This window comes from Mustela lutreola, chromosome 1 (genome assembly GCF_030435805.1).
Source record: "Mustela lutreola isolate mMusLut2 chromosome 1, mMusLut2.pri, whole genome shotgun sequence".
In the NCBI taxonomy this organism is placed as follows: Eukaryota; Metazoa; Chordata; class Mammalia; order Carnivora; family Mustelidae; genus Mustela; species Mustela lutreola.
Window position 1 is genome coordinate 10,897,432 of NC_081290.1, and position 22,824 is coordinate 10,920,255.

A 22,824-nucleotide genomic window follows, 5' to 3' on the forward strand; every position below is an offset into this window, starting at 1 on the left:
CAGGAATGTATGCAGTCAGACGCCACTCCACAGCGAGCTTTTCCTGAGGTCAGACCACTCTCCGAGTCCCATTTATGTTGAAAGAGAATATGCCACCCCAAAATATGCACTATGACATTGTTTCAAAATAAAGGACAAGGACACTCTGCCCCTCCTTTGTCCCCACTGAAAGCAGGAGATGAATCTGTGTGAAAGGTATCCTCCCTGTACCAGGAGATAAGGCCTCATCACCAGAAGGGGAATTCAGGGCCAGAAGACCTATTAACAAACCTTGCTACTTCACCAATTTATTATCCCAAATCCAAACCCCATTTGTCTTGTCAATTCTAATTAATTGTCTAAAAGATTAAGTGACCTACTTTGGTCATTACTTTGTATGTAGCTCCTATATATATACACACATAATGAAATTTGGTTTCCTATGAATTTGTCTTGTGTCAATACGATTATTAGACCAGGCAAAGAACTTAGAAGGGTAGAAGAAAGTTTTCTGCCCCTACAATACTATGTAGAAGTTACCACGCTGGTTGATAGGGTTCTGTACGCATGGCTATAGACAGCTTAATTTTGCATGCCCTACACCTGGCACATAGTTAACAAATGCTAATTTTGTAATGCAAACCTATGTGCCATGAACTCTGCTAAAAGACTCATCTAGCTGGGAACAGATGCAGTGTAGAAACACCCAGAATTCATTTTTAATCTTGGTAACATCTGCTAAACTCACTACCCCGTCTAGAAGTTCCTGGGTTAAATAGTCTATAGAAACCAAACGCCCTGTTACTCTGTTTTTACCTTTCAAATACCAAGACATGAAATGTGTCTTAATGGTGGAGTCAGAAGGGGTGTAAACAGTGAATCCGTTCTAAGAAATAGAAGGCACAAATTAAAATGTGAATTCATGGGGAACTCTAGAATAAAAACAGCAAAAATCATTCTTTGTTAACATCCCTATAATTATTTTGATGTTATTATGTTTATTACATTCATTTATCCCCCTAGTGATTAGCAGCAGGACCGCTGAAATGAAAAAGCCTCAACACTTGTCTTCAGGGATGGCAAGGAAGCCCCAGAATCCATGGAGTGTTATATTCCACAGCCAAGCTTAGAAAACCCTTGAAATGGTAAAGATACTGGCTGTACTTAGAGTTAGGCAGGGTGAGGGAGACCTTCAAACAAGAGGAAAGTAGAAGAAAAGAAATTCCATATAGATCTGATAAAGATGTTTAGAGTTGAGAAATAGGAATACCCAAGTGTGATTTCCACAGAAGAAAAGTAGTATAATGCCGAGATTGAGAGGTTTAAGCAGTGGAAAATCAAAGACTAGGTTCAGATTCCAGCTCCGCCAGATTCTGGGCTGTGAAAACTTGAGTTCTTCAAAGCTTAAGTGTTCCTTAAAAACATGAAGTAGATGGGGGAAAGAGGGAAACCTAGCTTTCTTGGCATCCGATTCAGCATAATTGACTATTTTCCTAAATAACCTTTGGATAATACAAGAAAGAGGTAAGAGAAAAGTGCTTTTAAAAAATATCCTTGATTTTGTGGGTGCCTGGGTGGTTCAGTCAGTTAAGCACCAAACTCATAGTTTCAGCTCAGGTCGTGATCTCAGGGCCCTGATCTCAGAGCTGTGATATCAAGCCCTGCACTGAGCTCTGGGCTTGGGTCAGAGTCGGCTTGAGATTCTTTCCTCCTCTGTTCCTCCCTCTACTCACACGGCTTTCTCTAAAATAAATAATATCTTAAAAAAACAAACAAACAAAAAACTCCTTCATTTTTATCTACAACTCCTTATCTGAAACCCTTGTAGCCAGATGTTTCAGAATGCAAAAATTTTGGGATTTTAGAAACATCCAGTCGTGTAATACATATGTATGTAACCATCCCTCACCCTCCTGCAGAGGTGTTAAACTAAATATACAGATAATTTGTAGTGAAACACAGATTTCACATTAAGTGGGATTGAAAACAGGTTTACTCCAGATTGGGTTAAGTTTGCACCAAATTCAAGAAAATACTTGCAGTCTTGCAAGCTTTTCAGATTCTTGAATTGCAGATAAAAGAAAGGTTGTTGGAACACCCAGTCAGTTGTGACCATGCTACCATTTTCACCCTTCTTTGCCAGAAATTTTACAACTCCTTCAATTTGGGAATTCCTTTTCTTCTGTGGGAATGCTGGTATAACTAAAGCAGGATCTTGGGGCACCTGTGTGGCTCAGTGGGTTAAGCCTCTGCCTTCGGCTCAGGTCATGGTCTCAGGGTCCTGGGATCTAGCCCTGAATCGGGCTCTCTGCTCAGCAGGGAGCCTGCTTCCCTTCCTCTCTGCCTGCCTCCCTGCCCTGCCTGTTTGTGATCTCTGTCTGTCAAATAAATAAATAAAATCTTTATTTATTTTTTTTTAAAGATTTTATTTATTTATTTGACAGAGAGAAATCACAAGTAGATGGAGAGGCAGGCAGAGAGAGAGAGAGAAGCAGGCTCCCTGCTGAGCAGAGAGCCCGATGCGGGACTTGATCCCAGGACCCTGAGATCATGACCTGAGCCGAAGGTAGCGGCTTAACCCACTGAGCCACCCAGGCGCCCTAAATAAAATCCTTAAAAAAAAAAAAAAAAAAAAAAAAGACAGGATCTTGACATAGGTTTATTAAGAAAACTCTAAAGCAACTCAGAAAATGAGAACAAAGGGGGGGGGGGGGGGGGAACGTCCCTGAACATTGATAAGTAGTGATTACAGCCCATGCATTTGTATACAGCAATCTAACAACTTCTGTAAAATGGTATTTATTGACTTAATAAGCTTGGTTATAAATTACTCCTTGCAACCGTCATTATTGCTGAGAAACATACGAATGCAGAAGCCATCATAAAAGCAAGAGTGGGGAGTCAGGGTACTTCTAGCAAGTCTGAAGTGCAATAGCATAATAACTTGCTAGAAGGACATGAACAGGGAGCCATGGACCATGGATCCCATACAGCTCCTTATCAAAGGAAAATATATTATGCTGCATGCTAGGTCATCAAGAAAATGTGACACTGTACTCAATAGGCTACTTAACACAGGAGTTTAACATTTATTAAACATGGTTACTTAAAGGAATATTTAGAACTTGATACCAAAATGCATCATTCCAAATAGTATTATATAGTGAAGAATTAACTATTTAAATTTAGTACAATAGAGGCAAGTGAACTTAATTATGAAAATATAGTTAATTTTTACATGGGTGTTTATTTCTTTATACACAATGGATGCTTTGTAGATACTATACGTGCAAAATAACAAGGTATTTTCATTAAAGTTACAGGCACAAATCTTATCAGTTTGGACTAGTATTTCTTCCACTCCTATCTTTTCTATAAATATCAATTAGTGACACTGGGCAACTGTGGTGACTTGATGGTCCAAACACAAAATGCCTCTAAACATAAATATCTCTAAATAATGACTCTGAGAATACTCTAACACACACAATTCCTTCTGGAATTTAGGTATCAGGGCAAAATGAAGATCCTCCAAAACTGTTTATTAATATTCCTTATTGGTCTATAACGAAAATAAAATAATAGGTAAAAGCTTGATAGAAAGGCCAACAATTATGTTGCTAACCATTCTCATGGCAGCAGAATATTTAAAGAAAACAAACAAAAGCACTGGCTTCAAGGTCAAGCCTATTTGGGTTTTTATATCTTGGTCCTCTTCAGTGACTTATACAATTCCTGGGTTTCAGTTTTCTAGTATTTAAGTCAATGAGATACAAAGCTCTGGGGTTGTTGTGAACCTTATTAAAAATAAGGCCTAACAGGGACACCTGGGTGGCTCAGGCGGTTAAGTGACCAGCTCTTGGTTTCGCTCAAGTCATGATCTCACAGGTTGTGGGATGCAGCTCCACGTCAGGCTCCGAGTTCAGCAGGGAGTCTGCTTCAAGATTCTCTCTGCCTGTCTTCCAACTCACATGAACATATTTGTGTGCTCTTCTCTCTCTAAAATAAATAAATCTTTAAAATAATGCCTAACAAATCTCATATGTCCAACATATTCCATACTTTCAATATTTCTCTAGTAATGTGTGTAATGTGGGAACATCTACAGTAAATAATCAGTAATGCCAAGTCAGGATTCATGGCCAAACATAACTATTTATTAATTTTTTAAATAAACATTCAGTTTCTTCCTTTAAAAAAAAAAAACCTAGAATTTAAATATTTCCCATCCCATCACATACAAGTCTATATACGTTATTTACATCTCTCAAACATATTACAGATTTTCTGACATTCAGTATCCCCTTTTAAAATAAAATGATGGAGCAATTAAACTTTGATGATTAATAACTAGAATTTGAGTAATCTTGGCACAGTTTTCAATATAGTGTTCATGTTGCATTTCATATTTTAGACCATTTTTCCCCATCCAGCTACTTAAAATAGAGAAAAACTGTGTATCTCCATGAGAGCAGGATGCCTGTCTTTTGTATTCTCTGCAATATTTACACAGTGTGAATGCTGCCACTGTGTTTCCATTTTTTGGTACTGGCAATATTCAGCTTTTGTCCTCAGAAATGATCTCTACTCAACTTTTAAGTCTTGTCATGTTTACTGTATTCTCTCTCAACTAGATTTCATGACAGTTCCTTCATAATTTTCAGTAATAATGTATAGGAAAATTTCAAACAGAACAAACGTTAAGTGTTCTCCACAGGATTAGGGTCCTTATCACCTTAGTTATGCATGTACAAAAATAACAAATACAATCTAGTGGCTGTAAAAAACTATTTCCCCTAAAAATAATTATTTCTGTAGAACAATTTAAGGAGAAACATGTTCTTAACATGAAAATGTGCTAATCTATTTTACAATTTGCACAAGTATTTCAGAACAAAATAAAAATGAAAACATGTGCAAAACACCAACATAAGAATTTAATAACACAGAAGAAAAATTAAATATTAACAAAAATTTTATATCACTAATAATCTCTGGTTCAGTGACATAATTTAAATGAAGCTGTCAACCAAAAACAACCCAAAAATACTTACATAAGTTGCACCTTCCTACACTTCTGCCAATGTACTGACAGAAAGTACTTCACAATCAGTAACAAGAAGGACCTGCACAATAAACCTATCTGTCTTGTTTTCTTAGTGCAACGGGGGGTCAGGAGGTGGTAAGTCAATAGCTTAAGGAAAAGGAGATGACAAACAGAGTGAAAAAAGGCCAGTGATTTCAGTAGCTTTGAGAATTATAATCTAAAATTTTCTATTGCACAGCATTACATGCCCCAAAAGAATTTGCATCATACTTGAAAAACTGAGATTATTCAGTATTTTAATCTGTATTTTCTCTCTTTTGTCAAAATTTAAGTACCAGTCCAGCTATAAATGGAAGACATGGAACACAGTATCATACCTTTAAAATAAATTATTCTCTATGACTAACTCATTAGGAACATCTTAAAAATTCAAATTGTTTTCAGAATTGTTGTATCTTAAAATTAAACTTTTCCATGAAATCTTGACATATCTTTACCTATAAATATTAATTTCATACAACATTAAACCAATACAAAAAAAACAGTAATTCCTATGGATGAATCTTAATATTATGACAAAACTCCAATATTTAAGTTATTTTAGGAGTGGTTCTTCAAGTGCTGACCCAGCATACTATTTGTAAAAATTGGGTCTATACTTTAGTATTGCAGATTAAGTTGCAAAATCAGTTTTCTCCTTGGTATACAGTCACATTTTCAAATTACAAAGTACAAATTACAAGTCCCACATCTTTTAAAAAGACACTGAAAATTTTAAAGTTATAAATGATATATGAAATGATTATACAATTTTAAATATTTTATCTGTGATATGCAGGCATAAAACTCAGCATAATTATTATATAAAATTTATTTCAATTTCTTTGTACAATGATCTGCAGTCTTTAAATTCTTACTGTTCATTTGAGTGAAAATATGTTTTAAAAGTAAAGGCTGTTGTTACTTTAAGCTACTTCTATCTTAAATATTGGATCCATTTTTTTCTTACTATCCCTTCAACCAAAAATATCCTACAGTAGTTGAGATAAAATACAAAAGCTATCAGGGAAAGAAATAAAATTAGAAAACAAGAGATAGACTTTGATTTTTTAATTATATTTAGCTGTAAGGTAATTAAACTAAATTTTTAAAAATTAAATAAAACCTATACATCCAAATGATACTGTCTACTTCAAAGTAGTGACATCAGGCACTACTCCTTTATTAAATGATGCTACCAACGCTCAAAACATTTTCTTCTACAAATTCAGAACCTGTGGTAGTCTTTTGAACTTCCCTAATGGTTTAGTTCTAAAAAGACAGCAAAGTAAAGTTGGTTTGGTGACTGAGATAGGTCACATCAAGCTGCCAAAAGTTTTCAGTGCAACTAAAATGATGAATTTTCTTGCATAGTCATAAACCAATTCTCAGGTATCACTAAGTGTTCTAAAAACATGAAACCTTCAAAACATAGCTGGAAAGAATAGTGCTCCCCCAGGAACCACTCTGAAGATCAACTCTCATTAGGATATTTAAGGTATGACATACTTATTTTAAAAGAAAGTCCTACAACTTAATAACTGTATCTCACATATTTTACCATTTCAGTGGTTATCAAAACCTCTCTCAGAGAGGGTGTACACACGGTATAAAACAAATGTCATTTTGCTATTTTCCCGTAAGCAAGGAAAATGCTAATACATAAAACGGAGTTTGGTGATTACATGTAAAATATAAGTATCCACATCATCTGTATTTCCTGAAGATAAGAGATTGTAGTGTTCTATCGTTCCTGATAACCAGGCAGTAACTCAGTCTGAAATCTATTATACACTAAACCTGTCTTCTCCCACCCAATACATTTTATGCTGACCCTTTAGAATTTGCAAATGACAAAAGTAGAAAGAGCAATCTAAAATCTTTCAATTTAAAGTAAACTGACCACCAAAGCCTCTACCAGCTAAACTAACACATGCTACTGTTTTAATGCAGTCTAATGTCATGGTTTTTATGGGAAATAAAATAATCAAGTCAGCAAATGAAATCCAGCAGCACCATCTACTGCTTAGTGAAAGATTTTCACTCTTTGTTATTAATTTCTCTCCACCACCATCACTCCATCATTTAAAATCATTCCTAAAACTTGCTTCATTTCAACATTTACCAAAGCATTGTGACAATAATTCTCCGTTAACTTACTATTTTATATTTGAAGCTTTAATTAAGTGGTTGAGAAAACCAACTTTTGCTTTATATCTCTGTATAAAGAACAAGGGGGAAAACCATTATCTTATTTATAAATTAAATTAAGAGATCTGGAAAGAATCTAAGACACATCCATAAGCAAACTCTGCTGTAAAACCAAGATTTAATCCTTATTCTGTAAGGGGCATCTAAATGCTCATGGGAACTAATCAAAGCAACGTTCTGTTCAATCAGTTATTTCTCACATGCTCCGGTGAGTGTTCCTTACCTACAGTCATGTAATACCATGTACAATTCCAGGCCTCTCCCTGGGAGAACTTCTCTACTTTGTTACCATATATACACTTACACATCTCCTTACTTCCTAATAATACCTCTGTTGAAAGGAATACTCAGAAGCAGGCACCTGAGATTCTGACACAGTGACAACTCCTATCTACATACAGTAGAAATAGGGCCTACTACTAAACATTAATTTACAGAAACATTTTTCCATTTTTACAGTGTACTAGTGTGTAAGGCTTAAAAAGAGCAAGAACAATTTTTCACTATTCTCTACACATGGCTATTGCAACCCCTCTGTTACTGGGTTGATATAAAGTCAAATGCAGTATGGAAGACTACTTGAAAAATCATGTGCTTCGTTTTCATAAATAAACAGGACCCAAAATTATTTGACACTAAAGTTTATTTTTGAATCAACCACAGTGGCTGATACTACCTATCTGGGTAATAAAAGATTTGTTTTAAGGAAGTCAGCTTGTTCTCACTGCAATCTGTGAAGAAACATTACCAATAAGTGTCCAATATATTTGCCTCTGCCAGGATTTCCTGTTACTTCTACTATTGGTACTTGGAGAATGATTGTTAGAAATGAAATGGAGAAAAAGGCAGTTCCTAATTATCATAATTGCAATGGCATTAAATTGTATCACTGCTCTCCTTGTTAATGGCAAAAACAAAGTGATTTTATTTTAGATTCTTTCCTACTGACCATTTTTAGTATATATAATTTCAGAACAAGATTTCTATTCTACAAGGAAAAAGGTATGTATTTCAAACTGAGGGAAGACTATAGAGAGGTAACTGAAGGAATGAAATTTACTAGAAATTACAAAATTAAAACTGGAAGCCTGAAAAAGATACTTTTTGAGAATAAAACTGAAGTAAAAAATGCTAAAATTATTTTTAAAACTAAGTTTCTGAACTTTTTACTCATGGGAAGAATTCACTAGAAAGTCATAACAAATAAAATGTAAAAGTTAATACTACCAAATTAGCACTTTCATTGTTTGATATCACTGCAAAAAAAAAAGATTTCCTTTCACAGTGGAAAAATGAGAAGTCAGAATGCTTCACATTGGGCCTATCATAAGCAAAGAAGATACTGTATCATTTTAAAATGACAGGCGAACACCAGCTCCATTCACTGAATGGAAATGCTGGAGGGTGATCAATTCCTCCAAACGGTCCTTAAATTTCGTGATTAATGTCTACACCTAAAATTAATAATTTATTTTTAACTTCTCATGGAAGTTGATTCGTAAAAGGAAGTCTCTAAGACTTTGTTTACAAGAAATTAATTAAAATCTTCATGCCACTCTATTCAAGGATTTTAAGACAAGACCTTTTGAACTTGACTCAGCATACTTACCCCATCTATAGCTCCCCATACAAATGAACCCTCCCAACCAAGCACACACTCCTATCCATCCCCTCCTCTTCAAAACAGAAGGGAATTCTGTAGACTTATGGCTCATTTGGCAATTGCTAAGAAAACCTCACAGTTCAGCATCACCTCTGAAGATGGCAAACCTAATAATAACCTGAAATTTTACACCTACAGTGCAGTTAACACGTGGAAAGAAGCTAAAATACAATAGGTATTACACTTCAACATCCTCAAGTTTTAATATCACAGATACCAACAGATGGAAAAAGACCTGCTTGTAGAACTTTAAGCATTTGTTGAACAGAATTACCACCAATATCAAAAAATAATACTACTTTTTTATGTTCTACATGCACAGCTTTACAAATTGTGTTTCTTCAATGTAGTAAAAGCTGGAGATCACCAATTTAGGTAAACTATGGCTTTTATCACAGATGTTTTAAAACATGCATCAGTAAGTGCCCTGGGTAGTATTCCTAATATTTCAAGCCCTGTTCAGTTCTATGTCTGTGCTTTGCACCTCAGAAGTGAGCCTGCCAAGGCACTTAAAAACATAAGTCTCTTGGGGACTTCAAAAACTGGCCACAATTTACACAACGCAGAACCCCATCCATCAGCAATCTAATCAAGTAAGCATTTTCTTTCAACACACAGTATTATCAAAAAGTCTGCAAGTAATCAAACCAAGTAAAAAAACAAAAACCGTATGCCAGCCACTAAGACAAAATTTACCCCTATCAAATATATAGAGAATGGTTCTTGGCTTCCTCTAGCAACAGAGTATGGTTTCATTTATTCAGAATAAAGAAAATCAAACCCAAACAAGCCCCCCAAACCTAGGACAAAAATGACTGAGATAAAAATAAAACACCACAAAATCCATATACACTCAACACACTTCATCTGAGGAACAACTCGCACAGCTCTTCATCCTTTTATCTGTCCTTTGAGGTGAGTTTTTCAATCAGTTCTTGGAGTGGTGCAAGTTCTCTTCTATCGATAAGGTTGAATTCCTACGCATGTCAAAGACAGGAAAAAATAGTGAAGATATATTATTTACATCTCATTCCAAAGCAGATTTCTATTAACACTTTTTGGAAATTAGCTTTCAAGATCAATAAAAGTCTAATCTTTAAAAAAAAAAAAAAAAGTTTTTCTCTTCCCTAGCTATGTTCTCCATAGACAAATCATTTAAGCACTTCGGATATTATGTTGTACATGTCTATAATAACCTTTGAGTAAATCCCCCTACCTCATAAAATTACTGTGGGAACTAAATGTGATCCTGTGTGCTAACCACTTCGTGTAATCCCTGGCATAAAGTGATAACTCAGTAAGTGGGAATGCTTTTTTTGTTTGTTTGTTTTAAGATTTACTTATCCATTTGACAGAGAGAAACACAGCAAGAGAGGGAACACAAGCAGGGGGAGTGGTGGAGGAGAAGGAGGCCTCCCATGGAGCAGGGAGCCCCATATGGGAGCTTGATCCCCGGTCCCTGGGATCAGGACCCTAGCTGAAGGCAGACGCCCAACTACACTTAACGACTGCGCCACCCAGGCTCCCTGTGAGTGTTGCTTCTTGTTAAAAGAGTATCATTCAAATATAGTTAACCTGGTGGGGAACCAAAAAATCTAGCATCTCAGGCAATTTCAGGATTTTAAGAAGAGTGAAAAGAGTTAACAGACCACATACCCTCATAAACTGCTGCCATCTGACTACCCCCTAGATCTAGAGGTACACATATCAGAGATATGACCTTCCCTTGAAAGAATGGGCCCAAGGATAAGGTCCATACAGGCACTGGAACTAAAAATGGGACCATGTGGAAAGGAAATTCTGAAGTGTCAGGTACCTTAGCACAAACCAGTGGAATCTAGCAGATAAGTTCTTTGCCCTGTGGGGAGTACAGCTAGAGAAGGGTAAAAATAGGATTCTCTAAATAGTATGGCCCAGGGCAGAGGCCCCTCTTGCTCAGTCAAGGAGTGACTGTGTAACTAATGGACTTACCTTTAAGATGGTCACAGTGTCTTGAGATATAAAAAGGCTCGGATGTGGTAAATGCTTTATTTATCAATAAATACTAGCAAATACTACTATTTGCTAAGAGCTGAGAGATAACATTGTACTTTCAGATAAGATCATACAGGGGTGCCTGGATGGCTCAGTTGGGTGGGCATCTGACTTCAGCTCAGGTTGTGATCTCAGGGTTCTGGGATCAAGCCCTGTGACGTGACGGAATCTACACTCCGTAGGGAGTCTGCCTCTGCTCTCCCTCTCCCACTACTCATGCTCTGTCCCTCTTTCAAATAAATAAATAAAAGTCCTAAAAAAAATATGATAAGATCATACAGTAAGATAAAACTAACCCCTCTGGTGGAAGAATATCCTCTACATCACTAAAACCTGAACACTGGCAATCATGTTCTGCCTAAGCCAAAGCACAGAAGAAAACTTTGAGATAACATTTTCTTTGTTTGTATGGGTGTCTACAGATGGTATTCCATGGTAAAGTAACTGCTCAGAGCAATAGTTTTGGCAAGTTAAGATCTCCTAAAATGTGTTTATACAGGTGAAATTAAGATACAAAATGTGTGGGGCACCTGGGTGGCTCAGTGGGTTGGAGCCTCTGCCTTCGGCTCCGGTCATGATCTCAGGGTCCCGGGATCGAGTCCCGCATCAGGCTCTCTGCTCAGCAGGGAGCCTGCTTCCCTCTCTCTCTCTCTCTCTGCCTGCCTCTCTGTCTACTTGTGATCTCTGTCAAATAAATAAATAAAGTCTTAAAAAAAAAAAAAAAAGATACAAAATGTGTGTGTGTTCAGTATAAGAGGTTAAGTATACAGGGAAAAATAGACCCATTTTTCTTTAGTGGAGAGAGGGTGAGGAGAGGGCATTTATAAGCATATGCCCATAGATATGTAAAAAAAAGATTACACCGATTCAAGACTTGGACTTCTGCCTATATCATCGACCCTCTCAACTTCCACCAAAAAAGAGCTGGTCAGCTTAACCATTTCCCACCTCTTTTTCACTCCTTCCTAATTATTATACAGCAGGATGCAATCACCCAACTTCTCCTGGTCTACACCTCTGAGAACTAAAGGGAAAAGGAGGAGGAGGTGAACCAGAGCCAGAAAAAATGACTAATGGACCTCTGGAATAGCAACTCTGTGGATATAATGAGTAGTACCTAACTTAAAAGCTACTCAGAATATGTTTTCAGAAAGGAGAAAAAAAAAGGTATTATACGCAAAGTCCACTTCCAGGATAGAATATGACTTTTAAAAAATCTAGGGTAGGCAGAAATTGAGGGTTCAGATGATTAGAAGGAATGCTAATATGCTAAAGGTATCAAGTTCATCTATAGACCTTCTAAACTAGTCAGGTTCCTAACTCAGTCCTCATATGGCCTGTTAAATGAAGCAAAGACCCCTCAGATCTATTTTATGAGACTTGCATGCCACCAACTTGGAGATGAATGGAATTCAGAAACAAAAGGCCTTATCATCATGGTATGGATAAAAGACAAGAGAGAGAATGCAAATTTTATCCTAACCATATGGATGCAGGATCCACCTCAGAACTCTGTAGATAACTGGCTTTACTGAGAAAAAAGACCTCCTAATTCAACTTACCTGGACAAAAAATATAAAGTGCTTGAAAGATGTATTGAGATGCGCTTCCTCCTGAAGCTGGATTACAGGGTCAAAATGCTGATGATAAATGTGAGCATAAACCCTAAAGAGGCGTTTGAGTATAGTTTTTGCCACAGACATGAAATTCTTCGGAAACGGGACACCTAATAAATAGATAAACAACACCCTCTATTAACAAGAAACAAGAACAAAGCAATATGAGTTTGTCAACAAATGGCAACATAAATTAATAAGACAAAGCTGAAAAGAAGTACTTGTAAATCACTAATAATATCCACTGCAGGGGCACCTGGGTGGCTCAGTGGGTTAAGCCTCTACCTTCGGCTCAGGTTATGATCTCAGGGTCCTGGGATCGAGTCCTGCATCGGGCTCTCAACACATCATGAATGAAAATAAACTTTAAAACTTCTATGGAATAAGAACCTAGACATAAGCAAGCCCCTTAAGCCTCTTATTCACCTACAACTTTACTGAAATGAAATAAATTTATACCTAAGGTGGTGGTGAATCTAAAACTCACACTCACATCCTCAGATTTCTCAACATCAAGTCTCAATACAAATCTCTGCTGAACACAGTGGATTAACCCTGTTCAGTTCTGCGTACAATGCTAGCAATATACTTTTATATTTTCTCTATGGAAATTATTTCATTACACTTCCAGCTCTACATTTATTCTGAAATTAGCTACGGTCCCTCTCAACGAGGCTCACTGTTTTACAAATAAGAGCACTTTTACAGCACTAAACAAATACAAGACTAGAAAAAAAAAAATTCCATGTCCTTTGTTAAACTGGCTAAATGACTCAAATTGGTAAAACACAAGCCAAGTACTAGTACTTCTGGATTTGGTGTTATCACATTGCCTACCACTCATTTAAAAAATATTATAGGTCACCGGGCACCTGGCTCCTTGATGCAACTCCTAATCTTGGTCAGGGTTGTAGTTCAAAGTCCCCTGTCAGGTGTAGAGATGACTTATATAAAAAGTCTTAAATACATTCGTGTGTGTGTGTGTGAGTGTGTGTGTGTTTAGATCACAAAGAAACAGAAGACAAACCAAAATGAAGGAACACTATATAAATTAGTATCCTTATACTCTTCGAAAAGATCAATGTCACGAAGGACCAAAAAAGACTGAAGTACACGTACTACATACTAAAGAAAGCTACAGAAACATGACAAGTAAATGAAAACAAATGTCAAAGATTTTGTTTTACTATAAAGGATATTACTGAGAACATTTGAAAAATCTGAAGATCTGTAAATTAAACAACAGTATTATATCATTGTTAAATTCCTGATTTTGATAGTTACACTGATTTTCTAAGAAAATGTATATTGAAGCACATTTTGATAAAGGGGCATCATTCATATAACTTACTTTCAAACAGTTCAGGAAAAAGAAAACATGATGTTGGGGGAGGAGAAAGATGACAAGTGTGGTAAAACATTAGCCACTAAAAAGTCTGGAAGAAGAAAAAAATTCTGGAAGAAGGATATACAGGGATTCTTTGCACAATTCTTGCAAATTTTCTAAAAGGCTGAAATTCAGTCAAAATAGAAATTTATAAAATATATTATGGGAGATAAAAGATAAGGTGATAGCACTTAACCAAAATGATTATGATGTATGTAAGTTATGCAGTCCTAAAAAACAGATCTTTTATTACAAAGGCTCCAAAGCCTTTAAAACATTCAATAAATGTGTTTAAAAACAATCCATAACAGTAACTATTTATATTGCTGTCTCCTCCACCACACCCTTCTTCCAAACTCTAAAAGCATAAAATACAGTCAAAAAGTTGTCTGTTGATAGAAGAATAAATTCTTTTTTTTTCCCAGAAAACATAACGTTTTTTAGAAAAACAAGAAGTTTGAGAGGGTAAAATCATATGAATTACCTAGATGTGAACAATTTCCACTTGAAAGAAAATATAGCTTCCTTAAAAGCAAATATAAAAAAAGCCAAAGTCACTCAGTAGATAACAAGCCCCCCTCTCAATCCTGCAGCCTTCTCAGCTTGCTTGATTCCACAGTCTTTAAGATTAACACTGTACTCATGAATTCTAACTCCCTCTCTGCCACAAACACACTGTAAAACTGGATGTAAGTCCTATAAACTCCTTCCCTAAACAAGACATGGATATGACTGTGGCAGATGACACTCCCTGCCTACCTAGCATTCAGTCTCTTTTCTCTGTAAACAGGGCAAATTTTGTTACTAACCAAGATACACTAATCTTCTTGTTGTTTAAGATTACAGAGAGCTTTCACTTAATGTTCATGATAAACCTGGTGTGAAAAAGATAAGACACTTTTATTTATTTATTTATTTGTTTGTTCGTTTATTTTTTAACTTATCTGACGGAGAGAGCAAGACAGCACAGCAGGGGTAGCAACAGAGGAAGAGGAAAAAGTAGGCTCCCTGCTCAGCAGAATCCTGGGATGATGACGTCCAGGATCATGACCTGAGCTGAAGGCAGACACCTAAGGCACCCCAAAACGATACTTCTGAATGTATAAGATTATAAATATTTTGATAGATATGGTAATCTAGGATGGTTCCTGGAATAGAAAGCCAATAAGCTCTAAAAAACACATGAAATTAGATAAATCACAATGGATTCCAATTATACAAAACAATTATACCAATTTTTGATGGAAATAATGTCTCATCATCCAACTGGTCCTGAACCCAAGTCATCAGGTAATCAATATACTTTGGCGCAGAGCACTTAATAGGCTTCTTTATGTTTGTTCCATCTGCCCAATGATACTCATATCTGTATTGGAAAAATAACAGACAGAGATTATTAGTATATACCTATACAAAATGTATATATTTTGTGTTATATATGTACATTTATTATGAATGTACATACAAAGGACAGGTTTTAAACAATCTGCTTCTCTAAACATATTTTGCATTTGGCATTTAAATTTAGAGCCTTTAAACTGTAACTAAACTATTTTACATTTATCATGATCCAAACTAAGCAGATCCCATCAAACTCATTTTTTGTAAACCTTTCTTTATATACAGCATTTATATTTTAGAATCATAATAGTAGAAAACTTAACTAACTTTCCACTTCTCTGATAAACACCTTTAATCTTTATGGTTGTTTTTATCTTCTTTGAAAAACATTTCTCCTTATGCAATATAATTCTTTTAATTTGGGGCTTTAAATTTTGAGTTAAGGATAGAGAATGACATGGAAGTTCCAGGGTAACATGCAACAAGAACAGAATGAGTCAATATCTAAGTACATTTGGTTGAGGAGCTAAATATGCCTTTAAAGAAAAATGGCAACCCAAATAAAGACGCCTATAGGACCTGGGTATTAACAGAACTATTCTTTGGTATAATCAATATTGAATGTGCACCTATCACGTGATATAAAATACTGTTCTGGACCAAGGGATACTAAAATGAAAGACACTTTCCATACTGTTAAGGAAAAGAGACTAGTAGAGGAGATAGTCTTGTAAATGAGTAGGTAGAAACAGTCTGGCAAGAATGATAACAGAGTTATACACACGCCCACACCCACACATAACCACAACCTGATTTTTAAGACAAGGAATAAGCACACAGCTGAAACTCCAAAGCATAAAAATCTCTAAATTGAACCATCATTTTGTATTTTAGTTTCCAAAAGATTACTTCTACCACTTAGCTTCTCTCTTTGAAGCCAATTTGTTTTTGTTCCAGTTTGAACTGACAAAATGATAGGTCAGTGTGTCTAATGAAGAAGGTGAAAGAAATACAATGGAGAAATATTATAGAGTATTTTAAATGATGAAAATGATCTTGAGATAGGTTAAATAACAAAGCTTTCCATTTAATCACAGCTACTTAGATCTGAACAATAAACCTCAACACGATACGCCTGAACAAACATCCTAACAGCAGACCTTACTGCCGACCCTGGGCAACAGGGATGACTCTCAAGTCCACTTTGAAGGTCTCCAAGAGGAGATTCCCCAACATTTGGCATTCTATTCCACTGCTTCATCACTTTCATGGTCAAGAGATCCTTTCTGAACTGAAATTAAAGTTCTGAGGGGGACTCGGGCCTGTTCTTATTTGATCCTTGAGAGACAGAGACCATGAATGGTAGAACTTTTAGCCATAATTACTCTTCACTTAAAGACAGGTACTTATCCATGTTTTCTCCCACATGTTAAGAAACCTGAAAATTTTTTCCCTTCCTCCCACATTTTTCATTTTGTTAGTGACCAGGGGTTACATATTCACTTTTAAATGCAAAAACCAAAAGCAGACACAGTTGACCTAAAAATCATTTTCAATTTTTTAAGCATACTAACTTTCAATATCCTAAAGCTTTTTGAAAAACAGAACTAGGGGTAAGGGGTTGGGGGAGCCTGGTGGTGGGTATTATGGAGGGCACGTATTGTATGAAGCACTGGGTATGGTGCATAAACAATGAATTTTGGAACACTGAAATAATAAAATAAAATAAATTCAAAAAAATAAAAATAAAACTATATATTGCTTATATTCCCTGACCCATTCTTCTTCTTCTGTCATGTTTATACTTAAGATGACTTCATCCTATAACTCTGTTTTGCCCACACTGATTTTTTTATTTCACTTTTGTCAGACCATTCTCTTTGAACTGTATTTCTGTCATCATGATAAGTTCATACCAATCTTTAAAAAAGAAAAAGAAAATATTTTGCAAATTGCAAAATATTCCTCATTTCTTGGTAATAATAAATAATAACTGACAAAATCCTGAGCCATCACTCAGTCACACTTTGCAAGGGGCCAGTACTAAGCTACTAACAAGTGCCTCTCCTTGGTACAATGCCCAGCATCTTCTGCTAAAGATGGCAGAGCATGAGGACAACTGTATCTTCTCAGCACGAACAATGAACAAAGCTTAAGACTCTCAAAATTAAAAGGAAGGGCGGGAGGTTAAGGGGAGGGAAAAGCAGAAAGACGGGAAGGAGGAAGGGGAGGCGGGAAAAGGAAGGAAAGAAGGCGAGGAAGGTCGCTAGAAGGAAGGACAGATGACTGCAAGGAAGAAGAAAAGGAAGAATGTTTTTTGTTTTTATAATATCTTTATAGAGATCCTATGCCCACTACTTTTGAAGAATCACATACGTTCTTCCTAATCAGCTATTTAGATAAGGTTTCTCTGAGAAAGCGATCACCGCAGTATTCTGCGTGGCAGTAATTCTCCCTAATTCGCAGGTATTGGTATAACATCAGAAAACCTCACAGTGAACACTAGTCAATTTCAAGGGCGGAATGGCAAATCGAGGCCAAGAAACCTTGCACACACGAAGACGATGGAGTAATCAGGGTTAACATCACAGTGACGGGATGGTTGACAGTGTGTGCCCCTGATATTATTCACTGACCCAAAAATGAGCATTTCTATGGTGTCCTGCCAAGAATGCACAGTCTGAATGTGGTCACAAGGAAACATCAGACAGACAGTGTAAGGAAGAGGTCCCCAAGATCACTACCAGGTTTGAGGATTTGCTAAAAGAACTTACAGAACTCAGCACATAGTTGTACTCAAAGCTATTGTTTACAACCGTAAAAGAACACAAACCAAAACCAGCAAAAAGAAAAAACAAATGGGGCGAAGGCCAGAGGAAACCAAGAGTCTTTTCCCACTGGAGTCACAGGGACACATTTAAATTGCCCCAAGACTCAGTAATGATAGCACACGTTAAGTACTGTCTACCAGGCCAGCTCATCAGAGACTCGGTGTACAGGTTTTAGTTACTGGGGCATGATCAAGTAGACACCCTTTGGGTGGCACATATTACAATTCTAGATTCCCAGAAGGAAAGCACTGGCCATACTGTTTGTACAAAGAGTTTAGGCACAGTGACCCAGTCTTGAGTTAGGGAGGTGGGAACCCTTTTGAAATCCAAGTTCCTGGGGCACCTGGTTAAGTGTCTGCCTTCCACTAGGGTCATGATCTCAGGGTCCTGGGATTGAGCCCCACCCCCCCGCTTCAGGCTCCCTGCTCAAAGAAGAGCCTGCTTCTCCCTCTCTCACCACCACCTGCTTGTGCTCTCTCACTCGCTGTCAAATAAATAAAATCTTTAAAGAAAAAAAAAAAGAAAAGAAAAGAAAAAGAAATCCAACTTCCCAGCTGGCTGTCCACAAAGATAGCAACTTTTAACAGGTCTTTCAAGAGGTAACAGGCCTGCTATGTTAACTCTTTTCCATGTAAAGGGCAACACCAGAAAAAGACTGAAAAATTATTCTAAATTATAGGTACGTAAAGAGAGAAGTCAAATAAATGCAATATATATTCCTAGATAGGATCCTGAATCCTGGACCAGAAAGGGAAAACTGAGATACTGCTGAAGCAATTATTTAATGTGTATGTGTCCAAATCACAAGAAGTGATCTGGACAGTCTATATGCCGATTACGTAGAAGAGTAACCTAGTTTTTGGAAAATACACAGTTGAATATGAGGGGGAAGAGGCATTAATGTCTACAACTTGCTAAAAAGGTTTAGAAAAAATTAACATTAATGAGTATACACACAGAGTAGGTGATGAAGCAAATGCACTAAGACATTAATAATTGGGGAATTTGCTGCCAAAGAAATATGGGAGCTCCTCATGCTCTTCCGGTAACTTTTCTGTACACCTAAAATTACTGGAAGTTTCAAAGTTTGAAATAGTCTTAAAATATGTTCTTTATTAAAAAAAATTACCTTAGGAAATATTCAAATCATATTCTTTTGAACATCTCTGATGATGGCAAACTGTCAGCCCTCTTTAAAAGTCCTGGATTCCAAGAAACACCTAAACTCATTTGGAATTAATTTGAAGGATAAGAAAAACAACTCCAAGTAGGTAATACCTGCTCAATATGTGAATCTGCTCAAAAAATAAAGTATGACTATGAACTAGTAACAATGAATCTCTTGGGTAGTCAATAATCTCACTATTTAAAAGTCACCAAAAATAGTCTACAATAAGTGATTAGCAATCTAAGGCCACAACTTAAAATGATAATACACCCAAGCACTCGTAAGCCTGGGCAGTACTGTTTTGCTTTTTTTTTTTTTTTTAAGATTTTATTTATTTGACAGAGATCACAAGTGGGCAGAGAGGCAGGCAGAGAGATGGGGGGAAGCTGTCTCCCACAGAGCAGAGAGCCCAACATGGGGCTCGATCCCAGGACCCGAGATCACGACCTGAGCCGAAGGCAGAGGCTTAACCCACTGAGCCACCCAGGCACCCCTGTTTTGCTTTATTTTAATATTTAGACCATTATATGATAAGGGTTTAGGGTATATGACTTTTTATATATGTATATGTAGGATATATGACTTTTTATAAAGTCAGCACTAAAAATTAAAACTTTTCTTAATGTCTTGTAAATATCAATTAATATAGCTTATAATAGTAAAATAATAATACAATGTACCAAGTAAGAGTAGAGGCACTAGAATCAAAGCCATTTAGATTTCAATTCTGGTTCTCCAGCTTCTAGATAATAGGACCTTGGACATGTTACTTAACCTCTCTCAGACTCAATTTCTTTTCTTATGTCATAGGCTTGCTTTATGAAGTAAAAGATGAAATGTATGAAAGTCCTAACATTTTAGATAGCACTAAATAAATGGCAGCAGTCATTATCAGCCATAGTAATAACAAAATCCAGTTTCAAAAATTTATTGATCCAAGCAAACATTTACCAAGTGCTAACTAGGTGGCAGGCACTGTTTTTGCACCAAAAGGGATTTAAATGAAGAAGGAATCTAATAGGTTAAATAAGACATGTAGGGGCGCCTGGGTGGCTCAGTGGGTTAAGCCGCTGCCTTCGGCTCAGGTCATGATCTCAGGGTCCTGGGATCGAGTCCCGCATCGGGCTCTCTGCTCAGCAGGGAGCCTGCTTCCCTCTCTCTCTCTGCCTGCCTCTCCATCTACTTGTGATTTCTCTCTGTCAAATAAATAAATAAATAAAATCTTTTAAAAATAAAATAAAAAAATAAATAAATAAATAAATAAATAAATAAATAAGACATGTATAAATAGTGTAAGTATAATATAAAATAAAGAAATGTAATCACAAAGACAAAAAAGTTAAATAGATCAGGTCTAGTATGAAAAAAATCAAAAGATTTCATAAGAAGCATTTGATTTAGGCCTTGCAGATGGGTAAGAATTTTTGAAATATTACCAGATAATGACTGGAAGGGGATGGGAAGAGAAGAAAAATATCCAAAAGAATAATGGAATGAGCAAGTTTTCAGAGTGGAAGTAATGGAGGGAATAGTGAGGCACTGCCAGTAATCTACATAGTTTGGATAGACCAGAGGAGATTCATAAGCAAAGCGAGGAAAGGAGGAAAGCGGATTATACAGGGAGGGCCATGAAGCTCGGGCTTAGAAGTCTGGACTTAATATTTATCAGCCATTAGTGAACCACTGAAGGCGATGCTGAATAGAGAAATCATATGGTCAGAAACTTTCTTCTTATCTAAGAACGTTTAAGTAAAAATGAGAATTGATCATAAACCATGTCTTACTTTGGGCCAGCTGACATCACTGGACAACTTTCCTCTGTACAGAAATCTGTGATTGTTCCATAAAGCATATTAATCTGATTGAAGAAATCCACAGCTGCAAGGCAAGCATTAGTTATAAGAAAAGAATTAAATTTTAATTTTACTCAAGCAGAATCATATTATCAGTATTCTTTCCTCTAAAAAGAAGAGGCAAAAGCATACACAGAAATCACAATATTTGGCTACTCTGAAAATAGGGGCTTCTGTTTATTAAGCGACTCCCTTAAGAGGGTAAAAAAACAAGCACAGAATGGGAGAAATTCTTTGCAACACATATAGCCAACACAAATTTGGGGCGGCTGGGTGGCTCAGTCAGTTAAGCATCCAACTCTGGACTTCCGCCCCGGTCATGATCTCAGGGTCCTGGGATCGAGCCCTACGCAACTACTGTTGCTACCTGCAACAGTGTGGATGAATCTAGAGGGTACAAGGCTAAGTGAGATAAGGCAGTCCGAGAAAGACAAATACCGTATGGTTTCAGCCCGATATGGAATTTAAGAAACAAAACAAAGAAAAGAGACAAACCAAAAACCAGACTCTAAACTATAGAGAACAAGTGAGTGGTGGCCAGAGGGGAGGCAGTGGGAAGGGGGAGGAGAAGGGTGAAAGGCAAAGGGCATTCGGAGTACCCGGATCTGGATGAGCACCGAGTAACGTACAGACTCGGAGAAACACTATCGTACTGCTGAAACTAATACAACACTGCGTATTAACTACACTGATTTGAAAATTTTTTATAAGTCTACCCCAAAATAAGAGTATCTCATAAACGTATTTTACTAACTTCACAAGATCATTATTGGTTTCCTTTTTGGGGAGAAAAAAAGGGCATAATGTAGACAAATAATTGAGAATGCTACTGAAAGAAGCAATTTAGCACAGCGGCGGAAGGGTAGTCTCCACTTGTCCTGGTGAGCACGGGGTGACGCGTGGACGTACTGAATCACTATATCACACACCTGAAACTAATACAACGCTGTATGTTAACTAACTGGAATTAAAATAAAAACGTAAAAAACAAAAAAGCGCAGTCTCTAAAATCCTAAAGCTCTATTTATTTGAGCCCAGGTTCTACCATTTGTATGACGTAGGCAAATTACTAATTTTCTGTCTCACCTTATCTATATTAAACTGAAGTAATAACAGTACCTACATCACGAGACTGTAAAGATGAAATATAAATAATCCATGCAGAGAGGATAACACAGGGCCAGACACAGAATTAGTGTTCCATAAATATTAACTGCTGTCATCATTATCATTTTTTTCTACTGAAGATGGTAAATCTATTCTCTGTATTACATTGTAACAGGAGACAAAAATTTCATAAAACTCCATACTCACAATAAAGTAACATAAAGGCTAAAGTGGCCTGAGGTTATCACTGTAACTGTGGCATTAGGTCAGTAACTAGATCCTTGAACAGACAACATGCCAGCACTCACCTACAATTAGTCTACTAACATAACGTAGAGTCCACTAGAAACAGACAGGCTACTTACTGTTCACTGCAACCCATTCATTTAGATCTTCGCCCTCAGGAAGCATGACAGCCATCCGGAGATTGCCACTGCCAAGCGTGGCTTCTGCGTGCTTTAAGAGTTCATACTGGTGAGAACCCTCCGGAATGTTCTTCTTTGGTTTAAAAGTTTTAGAGGAGCGGCTACCACTATGAATAGAAGAGA

General features: G+C 36.7%; 1 protein-coding gene across 1 annotated transcript in view; it reads right to left on the minus strand.

The window, feature by feature from the left end:
* Positions 1-4,114: 4,114 nt before the first annotated feature.
* MOB1B (MOB kinase activator 1B) overlaps positions 4,115-22,824 on the minus strand; it is a 54,247-nt gene continuing 35,537 nt past the window's right edge. The window contains exons 2-6 of the mRNA XM_059159623.1: positions 22,642-22,808; positions 21,101-21,194; positions 15,209-15,342; positions 12,536-12,699; positions 4,115-9,916 (exon numbers count right to left, since the gene is read on the minus strand). Coding sequence (XP_059015606.1) covers positions 9,839-9,916; positions 12,536-12,699; positions 15,209-15,342; positions 21,101-21,194; positions 22,642-22,808 — 637 coding nt within the window. The 3' untranslated portion in view covers positions 4,115-9,838. The remainder of the gene's footprint in view (positions 9,917-12,535; positions 12,700-15,208; positions 15,343-21,100; positions 21,195-22,641; positions 22,809-22,824) is intronic.